The following is a 26,664-nucleotide window of genomic DNA, read 5'->3' on the forward strand; positions in this document are numbered from 1 at the left end:
TGGCAAGCTTCCAGTTGAATTCTGGTGTTGAGCTCCTCGAATGGAGGGGTAGCCCCAACCCCTCGTGGGCAACGGTGCAATCTCGCAGATATAAGAGTTCTCGCCTTGTCTGGTCGAGACTTCAATTCTTCATCCATCTCACCCTTCTCAAATAAAATTCAGACCATATACCGTCGCTATGGCTCCCAAGATCGCTATCGTTTACGTATGTGTTTTTAACCTTTCTTGTTATCTTACACGAGACTCAATGGCTAACAAACGGTAGTACTCCATGTACGGCCACATCGCTCACCTGGCCGAAGCCGAGAAGAAGGGTATTGAATCTGCTGGCGGCCAGGCCACCATCTATCAGTATGTCCACAAAGAAATACCAGCTCGTAAAGCCCAATTACTAATGATCGGTCATAGGATTGCTGAGACCCTGCCTGCGGAGGTCCTGGCTAAGATGCACGCTCCTGCCAAGAAGGATCATCCCATCGCCGACCCGGAGCTCCTCAAGGACTACGATGCTGTGCTCTTCGGTATCCCTACTCGCTATGGTAACTTCCCTGCCCAATGGAAGGCTTTCTGGGACCGCACTGGCGGCATCTGGGCCACCGGTGGCTACTGGGGCAAGTATGCTGGTCTGTTCGTCTCCACTGGTACCCTGGGTGGTGGCCAGGAATCCACCGCCATTGCTGCCATGAGCACTCTTGCTCACCACGGCTTCATCTACGTTCCTCTCGGCTACAAGACCATGTTCGCCCAATTGTCCAACCTCCAGGAGGTCCACGGTGGTAGCGCCTGGGGTGCTGGTACATTCGCTGTAAGTTTTGCGTCTATGTCTCGTTGCCAGATTATTTACTAACATTATCACTTTATAGGGTGCCGATGGTTCCCGCCAGCCCTCTGCTCTCGAACTCGAGATCGCCGAGGGCCAGGGTAAGGCCTTCTACGAGCACGTTGCTCGTGTCAACTTCGCTTGACTGCATGGCAGCGAGGAGACCAAGCCTGAGTCTCAGCCTGCCGCTGCATCACAACAACCACAACAACAACAAAACCAACAACCTGCAAAGACAGAAGCTTCCAACGCTGCGCAGAATGGCCAGCAGAACGAACAGGGTACACAAGGGGCAAAGAAGGAGAAGGGCGAGGGACCTTGTGGTCTCCCTAAGTGTGTCATTTCCTAATCGGCTCCATTTGTATACCCACTTGATCTTTGTGCTTCGTTCGTTTTGTTTGTTCCAATGGCGTTTTGTGATGGGTCGATACCTCATTCTGACTTGAGATCTGGAAATGATATATACCATACCTGCAAATATAATAACAAATACTTTATCAACATTTCAATAACGAATGGTGTATTATATATTCCATCCTCGTTTTGGTTCAGTAGTAAAATATGAGGTGGTAAGAACCTCGAAGTAGATTTCTATTCTGTTCATAATCTGATTTTGAGAAACCTCCTAAAGGAATTATTATTTAAATCTCTCTAACACCATGAGAATGAAGCAGGGCCTACCGAATAATAATTGGCTACCGAGTTGAGCATGGGTAGTACTCAGATTACGCATCATACATGAGTTCTGTAAGTGTTTTCTGCGGGGTCTTGGTAACAGGGCGGTAACCCGCGGCGATGACGATAGAGCTCTTCCGCCTTCTCCTCCAACTTAAGCTCTCTCACCTTCATCTCATCTCCAAACCCGCCACTGCCTCACTATGCCTTATGCTTTCCCATCGTCATGATTCCATGAACTCGATCAATATATCCGTATACCCATAGACAGCATTACTCACTGCCACTCAACTACCTTGCACCTTAACTCTTATCAACACTGAATCCTTCCCCATGGCGTCTCGGCCGATCGTTCTGAGATTCGAAAGCCGCAATGGCCAGTTCCGGTTGACAGTCAGCCCACAGGAACTATTTCCCTCGCTCAAGCAGAAGGTATGGCTTGGATATCTGTGCCAACCTTGTCTCTGCATCTCGCCGGGTCCTAGCTGGAGCTAACGATCCCATCTGTAGATTTTGGAGCACCTCCCTCCGGATACTGAACCCTCTTCGATAAACCTTTCCAACAAGCCCATAGGTACCGGTGGAGATGAGAGACTTTTGGGCACTCTCGATGGTGTTGCACTTGGAACTGTCGGTCTAAAGTCAGTTAGCCAGTATTGGGCGGTGTCTTTATTAGCTCTCGAGCTTGCTAATGCTAGAAGTAGACACGGAGACAAGCTGTACCTTGGCTATCAAGAAAAGCAAAACTTGCAAGACGGCTCCGTAAATGGCAATACTACGAATGGGTCTTCTCGGCGTCTGAATGGAGCCCCTGTCCCGCAACCCGAAACCGTTTCGATTCGCCCCCAACCTACCTCACCGACCGCTATAATCAAAAACCCCTGGGATGTGGTCCAGCAGTCGCCCCTCGACGATGCGTTGGATAAGAAAGATGGGAAAATAAAGCGCAACCGTGACATGAAAATGTGCAAGCATGGTCCCAAGGGCATGTGCGACTATTGTATGCCGCTAGAACCTTACGACCCCAAGTACCTTGCGGAGAAGAAGATCAAGCACTTATCGTTTCACTCCTATTTGCGGAAACTCAATGCTGCGACCAACAAAGCCGAGCTCAAGAGCTCCTTCATGCCCCCACTCAGTGAACCATACTACCGAGTAAGACGGGATTGCCCGTCGGGACATCCTTCGTGGCCGGAGGGAATCTGTACCAAGTGCCAACCAAGTGCGATTAGCTTGCAGCCTCAAGAGTTCCGTACTGTGGACCATGTGGAGTTCGCTTCTCCTGATCTCATTAACTCATTGCTCGATTTCTGGCGTAAGTCCGGTGCTCAACGGTTGGGGTTCCTCTACGGCACCTACGAAGAGTACACTGAGGTTCCTCTGGGAGTCAAAGCTGTGGTTCAAGCGATCTATGAGCCACCTCAGGTGGATGAAATTGATGGCGTCACTCTTCATGAATGGCACAATGAGAAGGAGGTGGACGATGTCGCACGCTTGTGTGGCCTTGAGAAAGTCGGCGTTATATTTACTGACTTGCTAGATGCTGGACAAGGGGACGGCTCGGTTGTCTGCAAGCGACACATTGATTCACACTTCCTTTCGTCCCTAGAGATTACATTCGCAGCGCGGTTACAAGCCCAATATCCGAAAGCAACCAAGTGGAGCCGGTCTGGTCGATTTGGTTCCAATTTTGTCACTTGTGTTCTCAGTGGAGACGAGGAGGGTGCCATCTCGGTAAGCGCCTACCAGGCGTCAGTTGCAGCAGTTGAGATGGTCAGGGCAGATATTGTCGAACCGTCTGCGGAGCCCTCGGTCATGCTCGTACAGTCCGAAGAGGATGACTCTGGGAACAGGTCGCGGTATATACCCGAAGTTTTCTACCGAAAGATTAACGAGTATGGTATTAGCGCCCAGCAAAACGCAAAACCAGCATTCCCTGTTGAGTATCTCTTGGTCACTTTAACCCATGGATTCCCCACGGAATCCTCTCCGCTTTTTGTTGAAGGTAATTTTCCAATTGAGAACCGTGAAGTCATCGGCGAAAGCAGGAGCTTCGTCACGTCGCCAAAAAGCTCGTTTCCCACGGCGACCCTGACAAGGCGATTCGCGCCGTATCCGACTTCCATCTTCTGTGTTTCCTCCACTCTCTATCCACATTCAGCAAGGTAGGCAAACCCATCATAGACTGGTTTGATGATCGCGATAAGCATTGACACAACAACAGGATGAGGAAGCACTCCTCGGCCGCGTTGCGACAACACATGATCCCGCAGACGGAGTCCAGTTGATAAACACCCCCGGGTGGGCGACGTTGGTCACAATTCTTCAGGAAAGTGGTGAGCGCCCCCCTAAGCGCCCCTGGCTGAGCTCGGCCGATTCTCCACGCGCAGTGCCCCAAGCTGGAAAACGTTTATTCCCCTCAAGGCCTGAATCTCCAAAATCAGAAAGTGAACAGCTTGCTAAGAGGTTCAAGGGAGCTAGTCTAGAGTGACTGGTCGATCCGAGCCGCGTAGCCACATTCCCCGTCGAAGCATCGTCCACCCTGCTCCCCTCGGTCAAAGCTGTCATGTCATCGGACGTCCTGGCCTAGCGTACGCCGGCTGTGCAACAACGTGTTCGTGCCTTGCAGTATTTCTTGATCTGTTCTCCCGACCCCCACCAACCCTATGCATATATTTCGGCTGGTTAGGTCCCCGATTGTGAGGATGGATGTCTTGTGATATAGCTCAAAGATATTAGATGGTACGGGTGGAATGAAGCTACGTTGCTGGAAAAGTCGAGTTCCCGAGCTGTGAGACTTTCTCAGGAACAACTACTGGTGCTTCAATTACTCGTGATACTATAATAGTTGGATTCACAAATTTGTGTGGACTGCCTACACTGATCTCAGAAGTTAGGCACGTCTGCAGTTGAGATACTAAGGAGTGCGTTGTGAAGTAGACTATATTACGTGAATCACACCACAGTAGACCGTAAATATTAACCTACCACACATGAGGGTCTGAAATAACGCCAGCCAGAAAGGGGTAACATATAAAAGAACTAACCCAAAATAAATCGAGAAGAAAATAAAATGGCAGAAGAGGCTTGAAGAAGCGGAAAAGAAAAGACACGACAATCCTAGCGAAAGGGGACGATATCACTTCTTCCCCTTACCCTTGACCATCTGCTTCAATCTTTTCTCCACGATCGACCGGCCCTCAGCCGATCTCCACACCTCATGTGGTGCCCCGCGAACAATATCCCAGTTCTCGAGATTCTTCGTCACTTTCGTCAATTCCTCCTGGGCCTTCCTCCATTTTTCACTCTTCCGAACTTCCACACCAGAGCTGATGACCGTCAACGGCGTGTCGGGCATCTGTACGTGCCGCGCGGTCTGTATTTCCGAAGCAGTCATGGACTTGGCTACCAAATTCTCCTGCAACTTGGCCCGGATGACCTTAGCAGTTTGATAGGCGCTACGACCGATGACGCGGTCCTCCCGTGTCCGGCCCTTGAAGATGGCTCCGGCGAGTCGGTCGAGTCCAAGAGGAGAGAGTACACCCCGAATCCAGAGGATGAAACCTCGTCCCGGTGAGCCCAGACTGTCTAGGTAATCCTCGTGCAGGGTGTCGATGAGCATGATCCCGTCTATCTCGAGGAGATGTCGACTGGCAAAAATGCGACTGTGGATGCCGCCTACTCCGGCTGAGACTAGGACCCAGGGGCCTTCTTCGCCGGCAAGAGCGAGCGCCTCGGAAAGTGAGTCAGCTGCCATGCCGGCGGAGTAAGGGGACGGCGCGTTGTCCGACCAGGCGTATCCCGGCCGGTCCCAGTAGCAGTAGCGTTCGATGGAGCCGTTGCGGTACGCATCATCGATAAATGGCTGCAAGGTGTGTTCGACTGGTCCGTGATTACCTTCCAATAAAACTGTGGGAATGCGGCCTCCATCTTCAGTTTTGCGACCTGGGTTGCCGACGCAGTTTAGATGGACCTGGTAGTGGTTGCCATTGACGTAGTATTTCTTGCCTGGTGCAGCAAGGGAGGAGTCTTGAATGCGGATGATCAACGTTGCGGTGAAGAGGACGGAAACGATGGCGAGGACTACCATAATGATGGTGGCAATCAGCACGGCCAGCCATTCTCGGAGGGGACGGCGTGTCTCTTCGCGACCTGTCAGACGCTCTTCCTCTTCTTTTTTGCCCCATGCGACGTAGCGGTTCTGCCCAATGGCATAGATGGAGATGAACGTTGCCCAAACGACCGAGGCGATGCCCACCCAACCTTCTTCGACACGGATGTGAGCTACGCCCAGTATGATGCACATATCAACCAAGAGGAAGACAAATAGAATCGCGCCGCATATTGTCATAGGCTTTGACGGTACGGAGAAGAAAAGGAGCGCGATAATCAGGTAGCCGACTGTTAAAGAAGTGTAGGCGAAGCTAAAGAATCCGGAACCCCGAGTGTGCATCATCGGCGGGCTGACGAAGATGGAGACGAGTAGGAAGGCCCACCATATAAAGCTAATCACAAGGAAGAATGAAGAGAGGGCTCGTAGAGCTCGAACGCTCCAGAGGTTATACGGAGAGACCTTGCATTTCGAATGTCAGCGGGATAATGCTTCTGGCCAACTTTTGAGGTAGCGGTTTGTTCGACTTACTGCAGGATCATCAGGTCTCAGATAAGCGTTATTATCGCGAGGGAGGAGTCTCGTGCGCTCATCTGGCTCTTGATAGTGTGGTTCATGATAGTTTCTGGAAGACCCCTCCTCATCCCTAGTCTGTGATTCCTGTCTTTCGGGGTCGTCCTTTTTCTTGTTCCAGAGTGCGACCATTGCGTGCTATATTGGTATAAAATGGGAGACCTTGTAGCGGCTCACAGTGTGGATCCTTTGCGTGAGGGAGAAAAGGAAGAGAAAGCAATAATTCGAGTCCAGGCTCCAGAGTAATCGAGATGCCAAAATTCCTGAGTTGAGGTGACGTCATGGGTAGGACATGCACCTCCAGGATTAGCAGGACAAGGGTAAGCTTAAATTTGAAGAAAAACTAAGGATCAGTGGGTATACAGCAATGATGCACCCGGCATCCCTGTCAGTGGTAATGCAGGGAGCTGAAGCATTGGAATGGTTGGTGAAGTCATCGATTGCTCATGCCCGCATAACCATGGATTGGCCAGCGTAGAGACCCCAACCAACTAGAGGATATGATCTTCTGGAAATACCATAGGTGGCTTCTCTTCCAATCGGTAGCACAGATATCTGGGTGGGGATGTGGATTTCATTTTGAATGATATTGGATCTAAGATGAAGGGGAAGGAGAGACTGAGGAGGACTACAACAATGGTTAAAAAGACTTACTTCCAGGTCATATGACCACTGGGCAACTCCTCATGCCATGTTTCGATTCTACTATCTAGAAGAGTCTCGGCACTTGGAGCCGAATAATTCACCGACTGGTTACTAGAAATTAAGGTATACTGGTATACGATGACATGGTTAGCTTCCGAAGATACTACATTACCCGACAATTACCCTTTTCCAACATAATACTATTTAAACCCCTCTCTTTATCTATTTCAGCAACGGTATCACCGACAGATTATCTGGACAATTAAGATATTAAAATCTAGTTACTTTTATTTTATTAATTAATAAGCTATCTATTTTATCTCTGATACTGTACCGCTGCTAATTATTATAGTTACAGAATATTTTATATTTCTATTTTCTAACTAGCAACTCTAGTATTGTAACGGCGGGCTATATAAGTCAGTCCCAGGGCTTCGGGATCGTTGATCCCGAGTTATTCTGACCTTTCGGCCTTGTGGAATAGGGTGCCCTGGCTCTATCTCTTACACAGAATTATATATATATCCAGAGATTTTGAGATACAGTATAAAAGTTCCAAACTATTTAGTATCTCTGAGTTTGGAACCGGATATAGTTTCTTACTACATAATCTTCAAGAGAATACTGATATCCCAACTAAGCCGCCTCCATTTCGGTGAGATACTATAGAGAATAGATTATTATCTCCAAGTATACTTAGCTCTGGCAACAGTCTGAAGAAGTTCCTGAGATTTTTAGATTCTAATAATAATATTTCTACTAACCTGTTGATCTTTGCCGACTACAGATTTTGGAAAAAATACAGATCTTCAGCTATCAACCCCATAAATTACTGATAGTTTTATCGATTCGGAGATAATTTATCCATATCCTGATCTTCTATCTATTCTTTGTAGCTTAACTAATTATTTTCAAGATTATAGTAAGAGACTCAGTGATCAGAATAACAGCACTCAGATAAGTAACTATTATTATATCTATAATAATCAACAAGTGCGCTTCTCCTAACAAGATACCGGTCCCGATACATCCTACTCTAACAGTACCTGTGAAATCCCAACAAATACTACATACGAGTGTCGTCGGCGTTCTACAAGGTGACATCGTGTCAGAACTAACCAGTACTACTTAAAGCCGGACTTATTCTTTCTCGTTTATTTACAATCAGCGAAAGATCAAAAAATGGACCAGCAAATTGCCTCTTACATCAAATTTTCATCTATGGATAGACAGTAAGTACTGAACTCCCCCTCTCTTTCTCTCTCTATTACCGGTCCCCACCTTGCTATTCGACTTGGACTGTCTGTCGAGACCAGACACTTGCTAATAAACCCAAGTCCTAAAGCACCATATCTCCAACTCGAGATTGAACTCTGTCCGCTTTTACAGTATACTCTTCGTCGATCAACACAGGATAATGACCCAAGGCCTTTTGTCTTCGTGTGGTCTCCCCTCAATGAGGGGTATAGTCAAGATGGATTTATACTTCTACGACACACCTCAGATGGCAAACTGGAAAGGGTACTTGTACCAGATACGACTCTAGATCCGCTAGATATGGTACATATAAAGTACTCATTTGATCTTCAGGAGCTAAAGCCACGCGATTCTATCACCTACTGTCATAGTCTTCCACGCAGGTACAGGGAACAGCTAGAGCCCGGCGAAATATACGAGCTGGTCTGGCCCGGTACAAAGATTTCTTTGTGGGACTGGGGGGTCTCCAGTAACTATGTGGGATCCTATCTGGCAGCTAATCCGGTACAGCCGGATTTAATTATACCGGGAGGTCCAAGTGTTACATTTACATATGAGCAGATAGAGTCTCCGGTCTCTATTCGCCGACAATCTACTCCACCGTTACTACCATCAGACCGTGTGTAAGTTATTTTATTCAATACTTGGGAATAATTTCCGTTCGCAATATTTCATAAGGCTTATACTTTTCTCAAATAGACAGGGCGCCCCTATCCTGAGTGTAGAGCTCTCCGGTCCGAATACTATTATCCCCGAAAGAAAACACTATGCATCATTGTATATTCGCTACCATGGTAGCCCCACAGACCGGCCGATAATATTCCGTAACTATATAATCTGGGAACTGTTTCGCTCCTATCGTCTAGAGAACGGTTTATGGGAGCTTCAGGAGGGTCCCTGTGGATGTTCCGGACTTTTTCTAGATAATTCTGATATTACGGTTAATGTGGTAGAGGATGAGGGTTTTATTACTCTGAAGCCGGGAGAATACTGGAGTTCCTCATGGATAATTCTGGAAGATATTTATGGTTGGGAAGTAGGAGAAACATGGCGTTATCGCTTCAAGGGTGGTGTAGTTGACTGGTGGGACTATGGGGGAGTAGATAAACATGCCGATACAACTGTCAAAATACCACCGTATCCTTGGGGGAAGGTGACTGATCCGGCGGACAATGGGGGTCGACCTAAACTCGTGATACCGGCGTCAAATACGATTGAATTTCGCATTATAGGGAAGGAATAATTCTACAATACCAGCAACAACTTAGTTCTTTTTTCCCCCCAATATAATAGTATAGTATTATAAGTATATAGAGATTCTTATTCTTCACTTTCTGATGCACTTGCTGTGAGCAAAGGTTGCGTCTCTTGATCCGTAGAGAACTGCTCATGACGACGTATCTTGAGATACAGGCTAGTCTGAACAAACGCAAATATTATATTATCCACTGCCGCCCACCAAACATAGATGAACCATTCAGGGATGGTAGCCCAGAAAGGTAGATCTGGAAGGTCACTGTCGTATAAATTCATCCTCATGGTCCACGAGATAGCGACGAAAGCGAAGATCACCGCTTGTGCGGCTAGACCGGTCTGACTAAGGGAGTGAAGCTGGGCTCGAGAGCGAAGCTCGTGATTCTGCGGAAACCAGTGTAGCATTACTCTTTATGTTATTCAGGGAAGGAAGCCACGGAAGCCGGAACTAGCCACACAAAGGACTCACGTGACTTGATGTATAGAAAATATACGAACATCGTATACCAGGTCGCTACCAACGGTATACCAAGGACGATACTAGTACCAGGCAGAAAGGCTTAGGATATAAGGACACTCATTCATGTACTTAGTTTAGTTCTTCATGACCAATCTCAATTGCTACTACAGAGTTACCTCTGCTAGTAAACCAGTCTCAGCTCGTTCGTACTCTTTTAACTACTGAGTATACGTACTGCATTCCCGTATCGACGGCAGTCTTGCGTCGACTGCAGGTAAGGTTTCCTACACGCGGTTAGCCTACTGGCTTGGGACTCGACGACGACGAAGCCCCGGGCGTAACAGTAGTATTCTGGAGGTAGCTGGTCCTTATTATTAGTATTATTATCGGGGCTATTGTTATCGCTGTCTGAATCTCTATTATCGAGATCTTGATCAGTTGTAGAATCACTGTCAGATTTGATATCTGAAAAGATCTCACTTATATTGGAGCTGGTATTATTGTTGTTCTGACTCTGCTTGTTATTATATCTATCCGGTCGGGATCTAGCTACTATTATTAAGCCAGTCAACAGGTGACTGGCAGTAAGGTAAATATTTCGAGCAAGGGCAGAGAGGCTGAGGATAGCAGTGCTTGGAGTGATAAACAGAGTACAGAAGGGACCGGGAGGTCGGCTAGTATCCTGGCACTAAAGAGAATATAATTGTTAAAAGGAAGGAGAGGGGAGACGCGTACTGGTTAAATGGACGCTTAAAACGGCCGCCGCCTTTTAACCATCACATCGTTATATTCTTCCAGTTGTCCGAACCTGGGCGTGGTCCCATGACGTCATTGGAGATAAGGTGCCAGCCTGAGGCAGGTCAAGGGCCTTCAAATTCAAACGTTTTTGATTTATGGTTCCTGTGACACGACTTCCAGGCACAGATATCAATCACTATCCAGTCTTCGAATAGCCTCGGCTTCAGGACTCCTGGAAATAGATCCCCGAGTGCCCAATCCCCCCCAACAACTACATACTACAATAGATCTCCAAATCATACGGTCCAACCTTGCCGATCATCTTGAGAAGATCCATTCATCCCACCACCCCACATGAGCTCCCGTCCACCCTCCCACCAAAGGAAAATAGCGCCCAAGTTACCAGCACCAAACATACCATAACCCACCTCCATGAGCGAACTGCAGAAATCCTTCGCCAAAGCAAAACTGGCCAAGCTTCCTCCTGAGGCCCCACCATTCTCCATGCACCCACCCCGCGATGAAGACGATTCCGAGTCCGCCTCATCAACGGGGACCGTGGTTCCCTCCCCTAGTCGGCAGCTGTTTGCTAGATCGCGAGGGTGAGTGAAACGTACCCTTGTGATACTGGATCGCTGCGACTGTTGCTCTTGATTGTGCCATCTGTGACTCTTTACTATTTTTGCATCCGGGGTGATCTTCGCTCCTTTGGCATATACTAACACACGCACCTCAGATCCAATTCCACCGACACTTTGAATTGGGCCGACTTCTTCACTCAAGAGCTCTTTCTCGTTCAAGAGACAGACTCCGCGCGCATAACACACCATGTATACCTCACTCCTCCCACACACTCGGGCCCGCTCTTCGTCATGCACCATGGTGCCGGTTCGTCGGGGCTCTCGTTTGCAGCCTGTGCAGAGGAAATTCGGAAGATCCTCCCCAAAGCAGGAATCCTCTCTATCGACGCGCGAGACCACGGCCAGACGTCTACATCCACGGGGACGGGAGATGGAAAGGTCGAGTTGGACTTAAGTTTGGAGACGCTCAATCGGGATCTGGTTTTCGTCGTCCGTGAGACGCAGTCGAAGATGGGCTGGGCGAGTCTACCTGATGTTGTCCTTGTGGGACATAGCCTGGGCGGTGCAGTTATCACAGATGTGGCGAAGAAGGGCGAATTGGGTGCGAAGGTGTTAGCTTATGCGGTTTTGGATGTTGTCGAAGGTATGCCATTCTTGCAGAAGAAACCCGCTACTGGATCGCTGGTTGGCATAGAATGGACAGAAGCTTGCTAACTGCAGATACAGGTTCGGCAATGGACGCTCTACAAAGCATGGAAAAATATCTTTCTACACGGCCCACTCGGTTTCCCTCCCTTGCCTCAGGGATTGAATGGCAGTATGTTTCTATCCTATCTAAATCACAGACCGCTCAAACCTGCTTTGTCTACTGAAGGTATACATGCACCATGTGCTAACAATCTCAGCACCCGCTCCCGCACAATCCGCAACAGAACCTCAGCTCGAGTCTCTGTACCTTCCCTCCTCTACGAGGAAACAACACCCACTGACCCCTCAAAACCATGGGTTTGGCGTACTAACCTCGCCGAAACAAAGCCCTTTTGGGAGAACTGGTTCATCGGTCTGAGCAAGAAATTCCTTGAAGCTCGTGGCGGAAAATTACTTCTTCTCGCCGGAACAGATCGTCTGGATAAAGAGTTGATGATTGGACAAATGCAGGGTAAATACCAGCTGCAGGTATTTCCCGAAGCAGGGCACTTCGTACAGGAAGATCAGCCGGTCAAGACGGCTCAGGTGCTAGTAGACTTTTACAAGAGAAATGACAGGAGTGCTTTGGTACTGCCGCCTAAAGTGGCAGATATGCAAGCCTCCGCGGCTATGAAACAGGGAGCCGGAGCTGTTCCACCTTTTGGGACGGGGCAGAATTCTTTCCATAAACCATAGATGGTAATTATCATGTCTATACAGTGCACAAGTGTACAAAGGCGAAAGTATAATGAATATAACTACCCGTAGATCATCCATACCCACGTGAATGATCTTGGAGCTGTACTGGAATCCGATGGGACATGGCATCCCTTCCGTCTTACTCGTTTATGGTCGCGAAGTTTGTCCGTTGTATCAAACCGATTAACTTCTTAATGGTATGATCATGCGCAACATCTCCAGATGTTCGGCCTGCAAACCGCGAGTAGAATCCAAGTAAGAAGCTAATACATAGCTAATTTTAGATAAGTTGCAACGGCCACCAACACCATCCCATTAGAAACAAGCCAGGGCGCCGTCTAAGAAAAATCCAGCCACCAAATGCATGTGACCATTAATATGTCCCCAAAATAATGCTGTAAACCGCAGAGAAGATTGGACAATACGAGAAGACAAACAAAAAGTGTTAAGATGAAAGAAAACAACCGGGTATCTGGCGCCATTTTGCATAAAATTCACCCTCCCCTCAAGGAAGATAAGCGCCTCCAGCAATGATCAGATTCATGTTGGTGAATTTCACCTTATAGACAGGACTCTTCTTAGTCGGAAAGGCGCTGATTTGGTCCGGACTGACGACTACGTCTTTTCCTTTCTTCTTTGGAGCAACTGAGCTTGAAGCCTGTGTGCTGGAGGCGGCAGTATTGCCTCCATCGACCTTGGTTCCTGCACCGCCCTCTCCGACTACACGTCCTTGTGCTGAGTCTTGAGCAGGGCCTGTAACATCCCATACGCGGACGGTCCCGTCAGCGCCACCGGATACCAAAACGGTAGACTCAACGCTCCAGCTCAAGGACCAGATACCGCCCTTTCCATGGCCACGCATGCGCTTCAAGAGCCTTCCAGGTGCAAGATCCCACAGAAGGATGGATCCATGGTCATCTGCGGATGCAAGGAGCTTGCCGTCTCGGCTGCATGCCAATGCCGTGATGTTACCGGTGTGGCCGGTGAACATACGGACAGCATTTCCTGTGGTCACAGCCCACATGCGTACCGTATGATCTGAGCTTCCGGTGAAGACATAGGCAGAGTTCGGGTGGAAGCAAATACAGTCGACATCCTGGTCGTGTCCAACGAAAATACGTTGCTGGCGGATATGGTCCGTAACCCAGAGACGGGCGGTTTTGTCATGACCTCCAGTAGCAAAGTAGTGCCCATAGGGACCCCACTGAAGATCCCAGACGGGTTGATCATGTCCCTTATAGACGACCATGCACTGCCATAGATCCAACGACCAAAGCCTGATTGTCTTGTCCGCCGAAGACGAAAGAAGCCAGCGAGCATTCGTCGGTGCTATAGCATTTTCTGTGCGCGTTATAGATGGAGCGAATGCTACAGCGTACACTGGCCCCGAATGCCCAACCAGGCGGCGAGAATTCGATGGTTGCGTGTCGTCCACACTCTCGTAGGTCGATGGGATCCTCTTTCCATCCAGACTCCAGACACGAATATATGACTCTTGCATACCAGCTGCAACGAGCATGTTGTCATCCGAAAAGTCGAGGCAGTTTATTCTGGGTAAAATCAGCAACTTTGAGTCCGAAGAAGTAAGGCAAGCGACTCACCCGTCATAAGTATTGTGGAAAGTAAACATGCAAACACTGACGGCCGGCCCAACACCGCCAGTTCTTCCTTCAATCCGAAATCTATCGCGGTTCTCTTTAACCTTCTGAACCTCCATGGCAACGTCACGAGCAGTTGATGGTGGATAAGGAATGTCAGCGCGAGTAGGGGATTCGTCGTCATCCTCTTTTTTTATCATCTGGTCAAACTCCTGCAGGAGAGTATTTTGGCCTGGGGCCGGTGGGTTTTTGACGTCTTCATCCCCAAGCTCGCCTCTCACATCGGCTTCGAGGGCCTGCTCCATTGGGAGCTTTCCGAGCCTAAGCCTGGGCAAGGTTCCGGCCATAGCCGGGTTATCACCTGTATAGGCAGAGCCAGGGTGATGTCCAGGTATACCTTCGTCTTCAGTAGGGAACGTCTGGCCTGCGCCAGCTTGACCCAGCATGGCGGCGAAGCTGAATCTATCGTCGACGGCACGTTCCTTGGTGATGATAGTGCAGTAGCTGCTCAGAATGGCAGACATGACGGAACCACCCTCCTTTTGCTTGCTCTCAAGGAACTGCATAAGGTTCGAGAACGCCGGGTTGCTTAGAACAATGCGATATTTGTTCCCACGATACAGTTTAGCAGTCGAATTATCTTGAACATGCTCTGGGAGAGCGATTGGCTCTAAAGCGCGAACATCCTCAGTGTGTTCAGGCAGAAAAAGGTTCTTGTTAATATCGAAGAATTGCTTCGCATCTTGAGGGTAAAAAGATGTGACCATATTGAGGAAAGAATAAACAAAGAGCGGCCAAAGAACGCGTCTAAGCTCCGGCTACAGAGGGTCAGAAGTAGTCTTTACTTCATGCGAACAGTATTCATACCTTATATAGGTCCAGGTTGTCTTCAACCCAGACTTTGAGCAGGTCTGTCGCCAAGTTAATTACACCGTACTAAGCTTGGCGTACCATTGCTTACCGAAACCAAGTCTGTACTTGGGACGTGCATCTTCTCCGAGAGGAGGTAAAGGGCGACCATCTATTTCTTGATTCGCCGATTCCATGCGAAGCATGGCCTCAGTACGACTATAGCCCTTCTTGGCCAAGTAGTCGATGACCTAAGGCGGAGGACGTCAGCATGAAGTTGACAGCATAGCTACGTGCGAGTCTGGCAACGAAACAAACACAACATTAAAAACAGAGCTAAGATGGAGCCCATATACAAGGTTCCAACGTGGTATACATTAGGTCCAAGCATGAAAGTAGAAATGTCACTTTGAACTTAAGTTGAGACATAGTATATCAATGGCACAGATGGCAGGCAGCTCCACATTTATGGTTTACCAGGGCCGCGGGAACGCATACACCATGGGACACGTAATTGAGCATCCAAATATAATCGCACAGCGACTACTTACTATCTGGTTCAAATTCTGCTGAGACATCGCACCACTGGGAGGAGGTGGAGGGGGACCCGGTGTTGGCGCAACTGGGGTAGTAGCGCCCATTGACTGTTGAGGAGGCATTGACATTCCACCGCCAGGCCCCATGCTTCCACTTCGGGGCACAGGACTCGGGGCCCCGCCTGGAGCAGACATGGCCCTAGATATCTAGTTCAAGGAGGCGAAAATGCCTAACCTGAGGGAAATTATGGGAAGATAGTGAGCAGAGGGATGGTGAAGGTCAAAGTAAACGGGAGCTTTTGCGGCGTCACGTTCTGATATTGCACTATATCACTTTGGGATTAGTTTAGTTCCCCGGCTTAAGTAATCCGATTCTAGTGTTCCCCAGGCCCGCGCACGTGATGCAAGCTTAGCTGCCTTCACACCTTCATATTCCAGTGCTAGACGGAGCCTTACCTTTTGTATCGGCCGTTTCTCTTGGATTCATACACAAGCGCAACAATGGCGGACAGCAAGGAAGCCGGAAAACCAGACCAACTTTTCACATCGGCGGATCGCATACGCCAATTGAACGAAGTGGACAAGGTAAGAGGCGCTTCGAGCGGAGAAGCAGTGCTTCGAGCGACAAACAACTAGACCGTCATGAAAGGCCCAATTGCTCACTAGTGCTTCACAACTACAGGACGTGGCAAGACTAATTCATTCTGCTGGCCTCGCGATACAAGCCCTCACGAACGCCAGATCCAGCGACTCGGCAGGAGATAACTCCCTCGATTCCCACAAAGCTCGTTTCAAAGAAGCTACCTCGCAATATTTTGCCCTCCTGTCGTCTATCGACGTGCGATTGCGCCGTCAGGTCTACGCCTTGGAAGAAGCTTCTATACTTGCTCCGGATTCGTCCTCCAGGACAGGCGATCTACCTGGCGCGAGCGGGGGAACTGCGGCAGCGGCAAACCCGCTGGATGTCAGTTGGCTTAACAGCCGAAAGGATACTGTAGGCAAGGACAAGGAGGCAGAGCTTTGGGCGGCTGCAAGAGGATTTGTCGAAAAGATTAGCAATCCTGGGGTGAAGTCCGAGAATAATCGTGAGGGGATGGAAGTCGATTAAGCATGCATTTCACATGCACCCCACTTCGAAAGGAACCTACCGGTGACTCCCAAACATTGGATACGGTTGTTACAATATGGTGATCGATCTTTGTCACCTTCATTGTATGCGCAACGGTCCATCCCAGGGAGCATTCCTAGTCTCACCTTTACCTCTCTTTTTACTGTCTTGCCCAAGACTCACAATGAGCCTCGGCATTTATGATACCCAAAGCTACTGAATCAGAGATTCTGTCGATTTTAATATTAAAGACCTTGCGCAGGGATCCAAAGTAGGTTCTGCGGCATAAGGTTGATCCCGCAATTTGTACTTCTGTTACGGGCCTGCAATTCTCGATATGCTAGCATTATCGAAACAATGTGAGTCTTAGATCTCCAGGAACCTTAGCTCGAATCTACATACAATAGGCTAGAAGTGCAATGTTGGAAGGCGCAAAATCGAAGATACACAACATACTACTACCGTGACTACTGTAGTAGCTAGATAGTGTTGGCAGTCACCAGTGACTACCTGTGCATGGACATAATCATCTCTCGCTGGGTAGCGCGCTCCTTGCTTGCTTCCGACAGGGAAGCCAGGCCTATGACATATTAGTGCATGGTTATAAAACGGTAAATAAGGGAAGCTTACTCCGGAGTTCGCCCACAACATCCTTCGCTTTGCCAAAGTAGACCTCCTCTATACGCACAACGAGGTCAGTGCATCACTCAGAGATATACAGTATGTACGGTGCAGGACAAGAACTGTGAAACATACGCAGCAGGTTCCTCATTTTCAGCTCCATATCCTCAACGAGTCGACCAACATTGGCAACGTGGCTTGCATCGGACTCAACCGGCAAGTCCACCTCCACTTGTCGGGTCATGTTACCACTCAGGTCCATTTCGCCCAGAGACTCGGTCTCGCTGGCCAAATGGAGGATAACAGTGCTGGTCAGCTTGTAGTGGGACATACGAGCCCGATCGGTAGCTTCAAACACGTGGATGCTGTCCCATTCTCCCGAGCTCTTCGCACCCGGCGTTACCCCTGAGATGCATCAGCACAAGATCCACCACAATCTCACTCTCTCCCCCAGTATTAAAGTCAATCACCAACCCTTCTTCAAAAGTATGACTCCGGCGAAACCATCGTCCAAATCCCAGAAATAGACGCTGCCTACACCACCCTCATAGTACAGCTCCCGGTAGACGTCGAAAGCCTCATTAGCCGCCACTTCGAGCTTTCTCACCCTCTCGCTTGGGACGGTTCCATCATCCAGTGGAGGATCGAACTCGTTGCTCCAAGGGGAGCGGTAGCTATCGCCATCCCGGTTGTAGTCGCAGAGCAAGTAGTCACGGTTGGTTTTGGAGCACCGGCGGATCTCGAGGGGCTGGTCAACGGAGGAAAGGAGGTCTTCGGTGAGGTCAGGGACAATAGACGTGATCGCCTGGAGGTTCTGCTTGGTGTCCCGAGGGTTCAAGCGTCGCAGGAGGTCTCTGGTTGCAATTACAGTCAGCTCTCGGCTTGAGGTGGGGTACGGGGTTGGTTTGGTTTTCGTAGATCGAGAGGTGTGGCATGCATGTTGCAAATGTATGCATTTGCATGGAAGGCGTACTTACAGCGCACTGTCAAATTGAGCGTCAGCCATGGTTGGTAAGCTTCGGCGAATGTTTGGTTGGTATTGTTGTTTACTCTGTTCTCCAGACCGATCTCAAGTTGGCCGAAACGGAGGTGCGTCGTCGGGTGGGTGGGGCCGTGGCAATTGTCTTGTAACCTTAAACCTAAGGGTGCATAACTGATAGCGCATGACTGTTTCGACGATGGGCTTGCATCTTCGCCTTGAATGACGATTATTTGAGTATTATACTGTTCCAGATGCATCACCACGACAATCCTTCCAAGATCCTCTAGATATTCTTCCAATGTAGCAAGTAAATATCCGATTTTAGGTCAGCTTTAGTGCAATGTGTCCATAGATACTCATATCCTTGTGCTCAAGCATGGGTCACATCGCATAGATATCTTTAATGGAGGTTGTTATACAATGACCATTCATTCGATACGTTCGGTTTCATTGGTAGGTAAAGTATTCGAGGTTGGTGTGGTGTGAAGTACTAAGTTGTTGCAGATGACCATCGAGTAGATAAATATCCCTAGATGTACTCCGTACTGGAACTTCTTTAATACCTTGGATTTCCGTATTTAGCGACCTATCTAGTACAATGCTCATGAATATCCAAAGCATATCTAACACTATTTCATAGATACTACATAGCTTATGATAAAAATATTCACATGGATTCTCTATCTATAAAATGGCCAGGGAACTGAGTGAGAAAGCCAACCATTCTGCTGACGACAGGAATCCCTGCAATGACGTTTCCCTTCCATCCATCTGTTTCCTGATCTAACGAACGGTAGAGGAAGAGTGGTATATATATCTCAGTGGATTATGTCTGTGAGATACCGAGCCATTTGTCTACCTAAAATTTGATAGATACGAGAAAACGCAGCGTCAAGTCTTCAGTCTGGAATACCAATGTCTCTCGGACAACCTTGTCCATTGGGTTTCCAACTAGTTTCACTCTCAAGTGCATAGCCATGACTCACTGGCAGATCAAGCCTTGCAGCGTTGCTGACGCCCCTGCTTTAGCATATAAATAACATGTCAGCCTTCTGGGAAGACCCGACATGGATTCTCTTATGGCCCAAGGAAGTCACACTGGAATTTCTAATTGAGCAATGTACGAAACGCTATCCCAATATCCTACAGCGTGCACGCCAGGAGGTCCGCCATCAGAAGGCTACTGACCTGCTTACCGGCGATCTTGTCGGATATGCCCGATGGATACTGCCTCCTACCCACTTTACTGCAAAAGGTGGGAGCTCACAGTGGTGGGTGCTCAAGTTCCGGATGTTAGTGATGAAGAGAAAAGAAAGTTCCAGCAGTTAGCAGAGTCCGCGTGGTGGGATGGTAGAACCGATATGCGTTCTATCGATGACATCAATGACGCAGTAATGGACCGTATACTCGTGCAGAGGCCTTATATCAGTAAGTGCGATCTATTTTTGTTTTCAAGTAAACCCTAGCAACGTTTTGTTGCGAGGAAAGATGGTTAATTACCTTCTAGAGCTTGACTATCTGGCTGTTCATCCCAGAAATAAAGGCAAGGGAATTGCTACAGCACTTGTTGCAAGCGGCATTAGAGCAGCTAAATCTATCAACGTGCCCATCGTTACAATGTCTTATAAAGCAGGACGTGGGGTGTATACGCGTCTAGGGTTTGAGGAGGTTGATCGGGTGATTCAGGATGACTCGCAATATGGTGGCGCTGGTGAATACGGAGCTTACTTTATGATATATGATACCAATAACTAAATCCAAGGATACTATGTATCAAGCTTCATGGTCGCGAATATTTTAGCCTCCTCTTCCTCTTCCTTCTCTTCCTTAAGGGATTCATTCTGGCACCTTCTAACACATATGATTACATGTCCCAGCCTCTTCCTAATACCCAGATGCGAATCCATCATGTCGCAGTGTTAAGTGTCGCTTATCTCTCTGACGTATTCTGCATAGTAATAGGTAAGTTGCCATCAAAAGTAATTTCTGCATAGGCATACTCCTCAATATAAATTATACGTTATAATGCCAAAAACACTGGAAACCAACGGGGTTGGCCAATGTAATCCTTGATTCTATTATTGTGTGCTCATAGACCAGTCCTTTGATTTTCTATACATGAGAAATTGCAAACATTTACTTTCGAAGGATACTAGTAGAGCTTATATTGTTGATAACTGGGTATATAATACTTTCAAATGTTAAACCGGGACTGATATCAATATATATAATACGTGCAGTGAATGGTTGGCCCCAGTGAGAGACTCCAGGATCTCCAATTTAGTCAATCCTTTTTTAAGCACGAGGGGAATATCGATGCGACATATACAATGGTGATTCCCATGGCGCAATACAAAACGTAGACGTACCCGGCGCAGGGGAGTGCACCAGGCTCGCTCGGGTCGAAGTTGCAAAATGTCGGGGATATCGCTATCACCCAGGTAAATGGCCCGGGTCTATCCTCATTTGAATGTAGGGAGGACATTATGGGGAACTGGTGTTTAGAATACTTGCTATCACTGTTGTCGATCTTGCATCAATGGCTGCGCGGGCGACATTGCGGTGCATGCCCAGTTGTGTGTTTTTGATATCTGAGCAATACCGCATTATCAGTTATGTTTAAAATTAGTAAATGGATTCTATTCACGTACATGGACTATGCTATCTCTGTCAAATTTTGAAATAGACGCTGCATGGCGGACAAGTCGAGAGCTCGGTGTTGCTGGCCATTCTTCTTTTGCGTCAGGAGTTGCAGGAGAATTGAAGCTCTTATCCGAGAGGAATTTGCAGCCACTGCTTTGATAACACCTTCTGTAAGAGGTAAACTTCCCCCCCTATTCTCCAATATAATATCCAATATCGAACTTGGTGCGTCTGGGCCAGGATTCGTGGCTGCTGCTATGAGAACTGCCTCCGTGATTGGCAGGCTATCCCCCTTCTGCTTAAATAGATACTGTATGATTGATGCTCCCTCTTTCTGATTACCCGCTGCAGCTGTGACGATATTTTCGGTGATAACAGGGTATTCCCTCTCTCCTTGAATAGAACTCCCAATACTCCTCCATATCCAGTGTTACCTGCTGCCGCCTTGACGACCTCCTCTGTGATGGGAAGGCTGTCCCCCCGTTGCTTGAAAAGAAGTATCACCGCATCTTGCCCATCAGGATTCCCTGCCGCAGCTCTGACAACTTGTTCTGTAATGGGGAGGGTGTTCCCCTTATGCTCAAAAAGGACCTCTAGCAAATCAGCGCTTAGCTCGGGATGGTCTGCCACTCTCCTAACTATGTCTTCCGTGATAGGTAGAATATTGCCCGCTTGATTCAACAGAGCTTTCATTGCTGAAGCGCCATCTGGTGCTCTGCCAATGCCGCAGAAGTCGGACGTCAACACATTATACTTAGACGGAACGGCTATTGTAAGGATATCATGCAAGACAGTGAGATTAGGTGGGCCATGCTCATGGTGAAATCTCGCATTCGAGGGTTGTGAGTTATGTGACTCCCGCGGAACTGTTGCTCGATTCTTTACTTGCAGACCGTCCAGTGTAGGAGCCCAGTCCCACTGGAGAACGAGGTCGTGAAGAACGCTCGCTTCCGAAGGAGTCCCTTGTGGAACCCATCCCCTCGTATCATGTGTAGCTTTGTGTCGTGGAACCACGCTGCTCATAATAATTTTTAGTCCACTATTCGATATCCTTACAATAGTTGGAGCCGAAGCCCCCTTAAGCAGGCAGACAATGTCACCCGCGCGAATCGGCTCCGCCGGGGTTTGGAGCAGCCACTGTACACCGGAATTCATGTATTGGTACAGTGTCTCTACTGTATCGCGGAATAGAACTTTCACCTCCTGTCTGTCATATCGTGAGCCAGGCATTGTGACCGACTTGATAATCCCCAGCACATAGCCCTTCCCTCTAATAATTGCTGCTTCTCGGTCAGGCCACGTCTTGACGGAAATATCTGGCGAGATAATATATTTGATCACGCGCTCGAAGACCTTATTCCACGGGAGCTTGTAATCTGGCCTCAGAGCCTCTGTGTCGGGGTCATCGGAACACATGCCGAGCAACGCGTATACTTTATCATGCAAGCAGGAGGCATGGCGTGAATGATACATATCAATCAGCTCACCTATGGACAGTGTGCCGCGTGTGTTGAATCGATAACTAGGCCGGAAGACTGCATCTTTAATCAGGTGATACGCTGACTGCACCAAGCCTTGGAGCCTCGGGTGGGCTGTGCGAAGAACTTCTAAGCTCTGCAAGCCCGAGATAAACGCGTAACCATTCATCTCCACAGAGCCACACATGACTACAATGTCCCGGGCCAGCGCCACCTCCTGGAGTACCTATAACAGTCTAGTTAGGAAAGATCCATCAAATCTCGGTTGCAGGGCATCCTACCCAAATTCGTTGAAACCAGGGGCGTTGCACCAGCGCCAGCGAGGACGGAATATACTTCTCACTGTCTGATCTATCACGATAGTAGCTTTTAGACACGGGGTCTAAAGAAGCATCTTCTGCGGCTTTGCGTATGGCTGCCAGTGCGTCACTGCTTTGATCCGCCTCCTCTCCCAGCCAAACTATGACTCTCCAAGCTTCACCGTAGATTGTTCGCATCAGCTGGATTTGGTGGGATTTCTCCTGGTCGTCTTTTTGATTGATACAGATGGCATCAATCCATAACAGACGTGCCACACTATGGTTCCTTAGACGCAGTAGCACTGTATGGAGGTTCCCAGTGACATGAAAAGGTCTACTGCCTATGGATATAGTTTGTGGCTCGCCTCCCTTGCCCCATACATAGGATAGGGCTTCATATGGATGTTGTCCCACGGAATCTGTCAGAGTATATTCGATGAGTTCGCATTCCACACGGGCAGCCTTATTCTCATGCGGTAATAAACGGAGGAGGCGAATCTTGTTGGAGCCCTTGGCGAGAGGGCGATAGGTGTATTGGGCCATGCCCAAGGAACCACCAACGTGTGAGTGACCAAGAACCCTCTGCCACATAATGTATATATAGAATCATGTTTGTCATTTTGGCTCAGCTGGGAGGCAGGACCTCATAGCCGCCGGACACATTCCACTAATGCACGCTGGGTAGCCTCACTACCATTCGTGGACCAATAAGATTGCAGCACTTGCTGATGATATGTTGTTGCACTAAGGATCACGATGCTCCATATTTATCTAGCGACCGAGCGACACCAACCATGCTGCGTAACCAGCAAAGAACGAAAGCTTCTGGGCTGCAGCGGGGCCTTCGTTCTTCCTGACGTCCATTGCAAATCACTCTATCGCATCGGCCGCATATACCCTGCAATGTCTCCCGTGGATATCTCACAGATACAGCAGGCTCACCTGGCGACGAGTGCTGATTCCAACAGCGTCTCCGATAGCGACGGCGGATCTCTGTGGTGGCTAAAATAGCCGATCTCAGGTTCGGGATCTACTTAATGCCAACAACATCCGGACCTCACACTGCCCACGGAGGAGGTCTCGGCAAGTATTTGCGCGTAGGCTAAAATACTCGTCGATGTGCGACTCGAGAACAATTGCTTGACACTGGTGATTGTGTATCTGATCCTCAGTACCTTCGTTGGTGATAGTTGTGACGAGTTGCCCTTCAGTTGTCTGGGCACTCTCGCAAGTAGCAACATATAAAACAGACGCTGGACGACGCACCACCTTGATATTCCTAGTGTTTTTTTTTTTTTTTCATATGCTCTACCATATCAAAGAGAGGCTATTCAAGAAAGCCTACTCTCGGCACATCGTAAAGGAGAATCCCGATAAAATGGATGGAAGAGGAACAAGGGTTGAGGACAATGGGCAGCCAAAACCGCCAGCAGGGATCAGTCCGTCTTTCCCCCTTGTCAAAAGACCTTCTCATCCTACTTTGACTTCCGCCTTCATCTCCATTACCATCCCATCAACCCCATCAGTCTTTTCTTCGCGCAAACATCTACTAGTCAGTGGCCATGGCTTCCGAAACACCCTCGATCGTGCTCGTCCAGGGCTCCTTTCAGACTCCACTCGTCTACGCCCAGTTGACGACTCGTCTTCGCGAGCTCGGATACCCAGTCATTCATCCACCGCTCCCCAGCTGTTCTGATGTGGAGGCGAATGACTTTCCCACCCGCACGCTGGCGGACGACGCACGCGCCATCACGGAAACCCTGGAGCAGCTGGTGGGAAAGGAAGAGAAGTTGGTCGTTGTTGTCATGCATTCCTACGGGGGCATTGTGGGCGGTACAGCTATTCCCAGGTCTCTCACCCATGCTTCGCGTCAGGCCGAGGGGGAAAAGGGCGGTGTTTTGCATTTATTCTATTATGCTGCCTTTGTTCTACCTGAGGGCGCGTCGGTGATGGGAACGCTTGGCGAGTCTCCGAATATTGATGTTGGGGTATGTCTTAGTTTTGCTTTGATTGATAAGCTAAGTTTCCTTGTGCATCGCTAAGCTAAAATCCTTTTCCATTTTTCTCCAGCCAGACGGTCGCTTCCGCATCAAAAACGGAGCAAAAACTCTCTACAGCGACCTCCCAGATGCCGAGGCAGCCTTATGGGAGTCACGCTTGATCCCCCAGTCTTGGTACAGACCACGCCCACGACTCACGCGGCTTATGAGTACCTCCCGTCCACTTACCTGATCTGCGAGGGGGACCGGGCAGCACCCGCACAGTTCCAAGAAGGATTCGCCAATTTGGCCAGGGCTGAGATTGATCGCTGTAGCGCCGGCCACTCTCCAATGCTGAGCCAGCCAGACATGTTGGTGGGGAAGATTGCAGCTGTGGTGGACAAGGCGTCGGCAGGAACAGCCTGAATCACTTTGATATCGAGATATAGTTAGTCTCTACTACTTTTAGCGGCTGTCGGACTTGAGTACGATTGTTAATCAGGATGCCGAGAGGATTGACAAGGCTGACTCTTTCCGATTTGAGAGGCTTACTTGGTTTCTGTTTTGGTATACGTGCATACATTGTAATCTCCTTTAGCAGGATCTCCCAGGAACTTGAACTGGGTTTAGTTAGTGACTCAGTGGGACTCGCCCACCTCGCTCACCTTACTCACCCATAAAGCAGCAACTTATAAAGGGACTCATTTTCCAGTCGGCCGCGTTCAATATGTGGCTTCAGTACGGTATAGTACAAATAACGACCGAAGAGAAAACCCGGCCAAGAAATCTAGCCTGACAATCTCTGCGCTCCGATTGGGGAAGTGAAACCAAGTTCAGAACTGGACGGTGAAGAAGTGAGGCCCAAGCAAGACGTATTTCAGGCCACGCCAACTTCAGCGAATATCGTATCATCACGCCCTTTTCCTCCTCACAATCTGATAAACGGCGAGCTAAAACAGGACGAGCCGCCTTACGACTAATTAACCCATCATTTCGGAAGTGCAAGCAGGCGACTTGCACTCATACATCAGGGAATAGCTGCAAGAAATCCGGACGTCATGGCAAACTCGGTTCCGGTCCGGATCGATCTTCTCATAGCACCGCCCAATCTTGTTGTTCGGGCTCTCCTCCCAGTACACATTATAGTCGGACCCATCACGGACGTAGCGGAATTTCTTGCCCGCACGGTTGCACGGGTTATGCGAGTCCATGCGCCTCTCACGGTAACTGTTATCCCAATTGGCCCCGTTCCCTGAGCAAGGATCGCCGTTCACCGCAGCGCCACTGATTGTGTACGAGCCGGAGAACCCGTAGCAGGTTGTGGTGTATAGCTCCCAGTCTGCGACGGCGGGGGCAGTGAGGAAGGCGATAGCAAGGAGGGCAGCTACGGGTCTCATGTTGATGGTGATGGTGAGTCGGTCGTATGAGCCTTTGAAGGACTTAATGACTTTGTCTATGGCGTGTTTTAATAACGGATCATTCACTGCTAAACTTATTTCGCAGGTAAAAATGCTTTTCGAATCTTTGATTGAAAATCCATTGGACATGACTTTTGGCCCCTATTTATACCCTTCATGGGGGTAGTTTTTGAATGACTTTCCACAGCAAAAGCATCAACCTCTTCTTTCCAGGCGGATAAGGGATTGGTTAGCCCGTGGCTGAAGGGGATCTTGGCCTGAATACTAACAGACGAAGGATGAATCCATCCAACTCCTAGTAGGGAGGTGCAGGCTATGATTGGATCTATAAACCACTGAGCTTCCAATCAGACGTAATAGATGCTAGGGATATGTTGGGGCTCTGGGCAAGGGCTCAGGCCGTGTATATTATATTCTAGCGTTAGCCGTGTGACTATGTAGATTCTTCGTCTCAGTGGAAGAGCCCAACAGGGTCCATGCGGGGGAGGAATGTTGGCCCTCCTTGACTGCGGCGCAGTCACTCTGCATGTCGATAGTATTAGTACTAGTAGTACTAGTAGTAACCTGCGGAAAAAAGGGTTCTTACATTAGCCTCCAGCCCCGCAAAAACCAACCGAACAGTCAAATCTCATTAGTGAGCTGGTTCCAATCAG

The 26,664-nt window shown here is 48.7% G+C and overlaps 10 protein-coding genes across 10 annotated transcripts; 6 read left to right on the top strand and 4 right to left on the bottom strand.

Annotated features, from left to right (window-relative positions):
- Positions 1–178: 178 nt before the first annotated feature.
- Positions 179–965, top strand: pst2 (putative NADH-quinone oxidoreductase Pst2; the record flags this gene model as incomplete). Its single annotated transcript, XM_022533596.1, has 4 exons — positions 179–205; positions 266–351; positions 409–805; positions 864–965. 4 exons carry the CDS (start codon positions 179–181, stop codon positions 963–965), a joined length of 612 nt encoding a protein of 203 aa, XP_022389246.1.
- An 863-nt stretch (positions 966–1,828) lies between these two features.
- Positions 1,829–3,986, top strand: npl4 (nuclear protein localization protein 4; the record flags this gene model as incomplete). The annotated part of the gene is made up of 5 exons (XM_022533597.1): positions 1,829–1,927; positions 2,006–2,136; positions 2,200–3,438; positions 3,528–3,660; positions 3,720–3,986. The coding sequence occupies 5 exons, from the start codon at positions 1,829–1,831 to the stop codon at positions 3,984–3,986; spliced, it is 1,869 nt and encodes a 622-aa protein (XP_022389213.1).
- Positions 3,987–4,634: 648 nt separating this feature from the next.
- ABOM_006469 (uncharacterized protein) lies at positions 4,635–6,311 on the bottom strand (the record flags this gene model as incomplete). Its single annotated transcript, XM_022533598.1, has 2 exons — positions 4,635–6,068; positions 6,138–6,311. The coding sequence occupies 2 exons, from the start codon at positions 6,309–6,311 to the stop codon at positions 4,635–4,637; spliced, it is 1,608 nt and encodes a 535-aa protein (XP_022389212.1).
- Positions 6,312–10,965: 4,654 nt separating this feature from the next.
- On the top strand, positions 10,966–12,497 carry ppe1 (putative ribosomal protein/carboxylic ester hydrolase (Ppe1); the record flags this gene model as incomplete). Its single annotated transcript, XM_022533599.1, has 4 exons — positions 10,966–11,135; positions 11,270–11,757; positions 11,835–11,931; positions 12,020–12,497. 4 exons carry the CDS (start codon positions 10,966–10,968, stop codon positions 12,495–12,497), a joined length of 1,233 nt encoding a protein of 410 aa, XP_022389283.1.
- A 508-nt stretch (positions 12,498–13,005) lies between these two features.
- ABOM_006471 (putative transcription initiation factor TFIID subunit) lies at positions 13,006–15,678 on the bottom strand (the record flags this gene model as incomplete). Its single annotated transcript, XM_022533600.1, has 5 exons — positions 13,006–14,050; positions 14,102–14,916; positions 14,966–15,009; positions 15,060–15,198; positions 15,499–15,678. The coding sequence occupies 5 exons, from the start codon at positions 15,676–15,678 to the stop codon at positions 13,006–13,008; spliced, it is 2,223 nt and encodes a 740-aa protein (XP_022389271.1).
- Positions 15,679–15,984: 306 nt separating this feature from the next.
- Positions 15,985–16,591, top strand: ABOM_006472 (mediator of RNA polymerase II transcription subunit 11; the record flags this gene model as incomplete). Its single annotated transcript, XM_022533601.1, has 2 exons — positions 15,985–16,068; positions 16,166–16,591. The coding sequence occupies 2 exons, from the start codon at positions 15,985–15,987 to the stop codon at positions 16,589–16,591; spliced, it is 510 nt and encodes a 169-aa protein (XP_022389230.1).
- Positions 16,592–17,097: 506 nt separating this feature from the next.
- Positions 17,098–18,218, bottom strand: cap2 (F-actin-capping protein subunit beta; the record flags this gene model as incomplete). Its single annotated transcript, XM_022533602.1, has 5 exons — positions 17,098–17,171; positions 17,222–17,269; positions 17,348–17,617; positions 17,687–18,066; positions 18,190–18,218. The coding sequence occupies 5 exons, from the start codon at positions 18,216–18,218 to the stop codon at positions 17,098–17,100; spliced, it is 801 nt and encodes a 266-aa protein (XP_022389231.1).
- A 1,017-nt stretch (positions 18,219–19,235) lies between these two features.
- Positions 19,236–19,949, top strand: ABOM_006474 (GNAT family N-acetyltransferase; the record flags this gene model as incomplete). Its single annotated transcript, XM_022533603.1, has 3 exons — positions 19,236–19,486; positions 19,549–19,622; positions 19,702–19,949. 3 exons carry the CDS (start codon positions 19,236–19,238, stop codon positions 19,947–19,949), a joined length of 573 nt encoding a protein of 190 aa, XP_022389232.1.
- Positions 19,950–20,678: 729 nt separating this feature from the next.
- On the bottom strand, positions 20,679–23,205 carry ABOM_006475 (HET domain-containing protein; the record flags this gene model as incomplete). Its single annotated transcript, XM_022533604.1, has 3 exons — positions 20,679–20,785; positions 21,272–22,541; positions 22,597–23,205. The coding sequence occupies 3 exons, from the start codon at positions 23,203–23,205 to the stop codon at positions 20,679–20,681; spliced, it is 1,986 nt and encodes a 661-aa protein (XP_022389233.1).
- Positions 23,206–24,176: 971 nt separating this feature from the next.
- ABOM_006476 (alpha/beta hydrolase) lies at positions 24,177–25,019 on the top strand (the record flags this gene model as incomplete). The annotated part of the gene is made up of 2 exons (XM_022533605.1): positions 24,177–24,602; positions 24,732–25,019. 2 exons carry the CDS (start codon positions 24,177–24,179, stop codon positions 25,017–25,019), a joined length of 714 nt encoding a protein of 237 aa, XP_022389234.1.
- Between the last annotated feature and the right edge of the window lie 1,645 nt (positions 25,020–26,664).

Source organism: Aspergillus bombycis (genome assembly GCF_001792695.1).
Source record: "Aspergillus bombycis strain NRRL26010 chromosome Unknown contig00041, whole genome shotgun sequence".
Lineage (NCBI taxonomy): Eukaryota > Fungi > Ascomycota > Eurotiomycetes > Eurotiales > Aspergillaceae > Aspergillus > Aspergillus bombycis.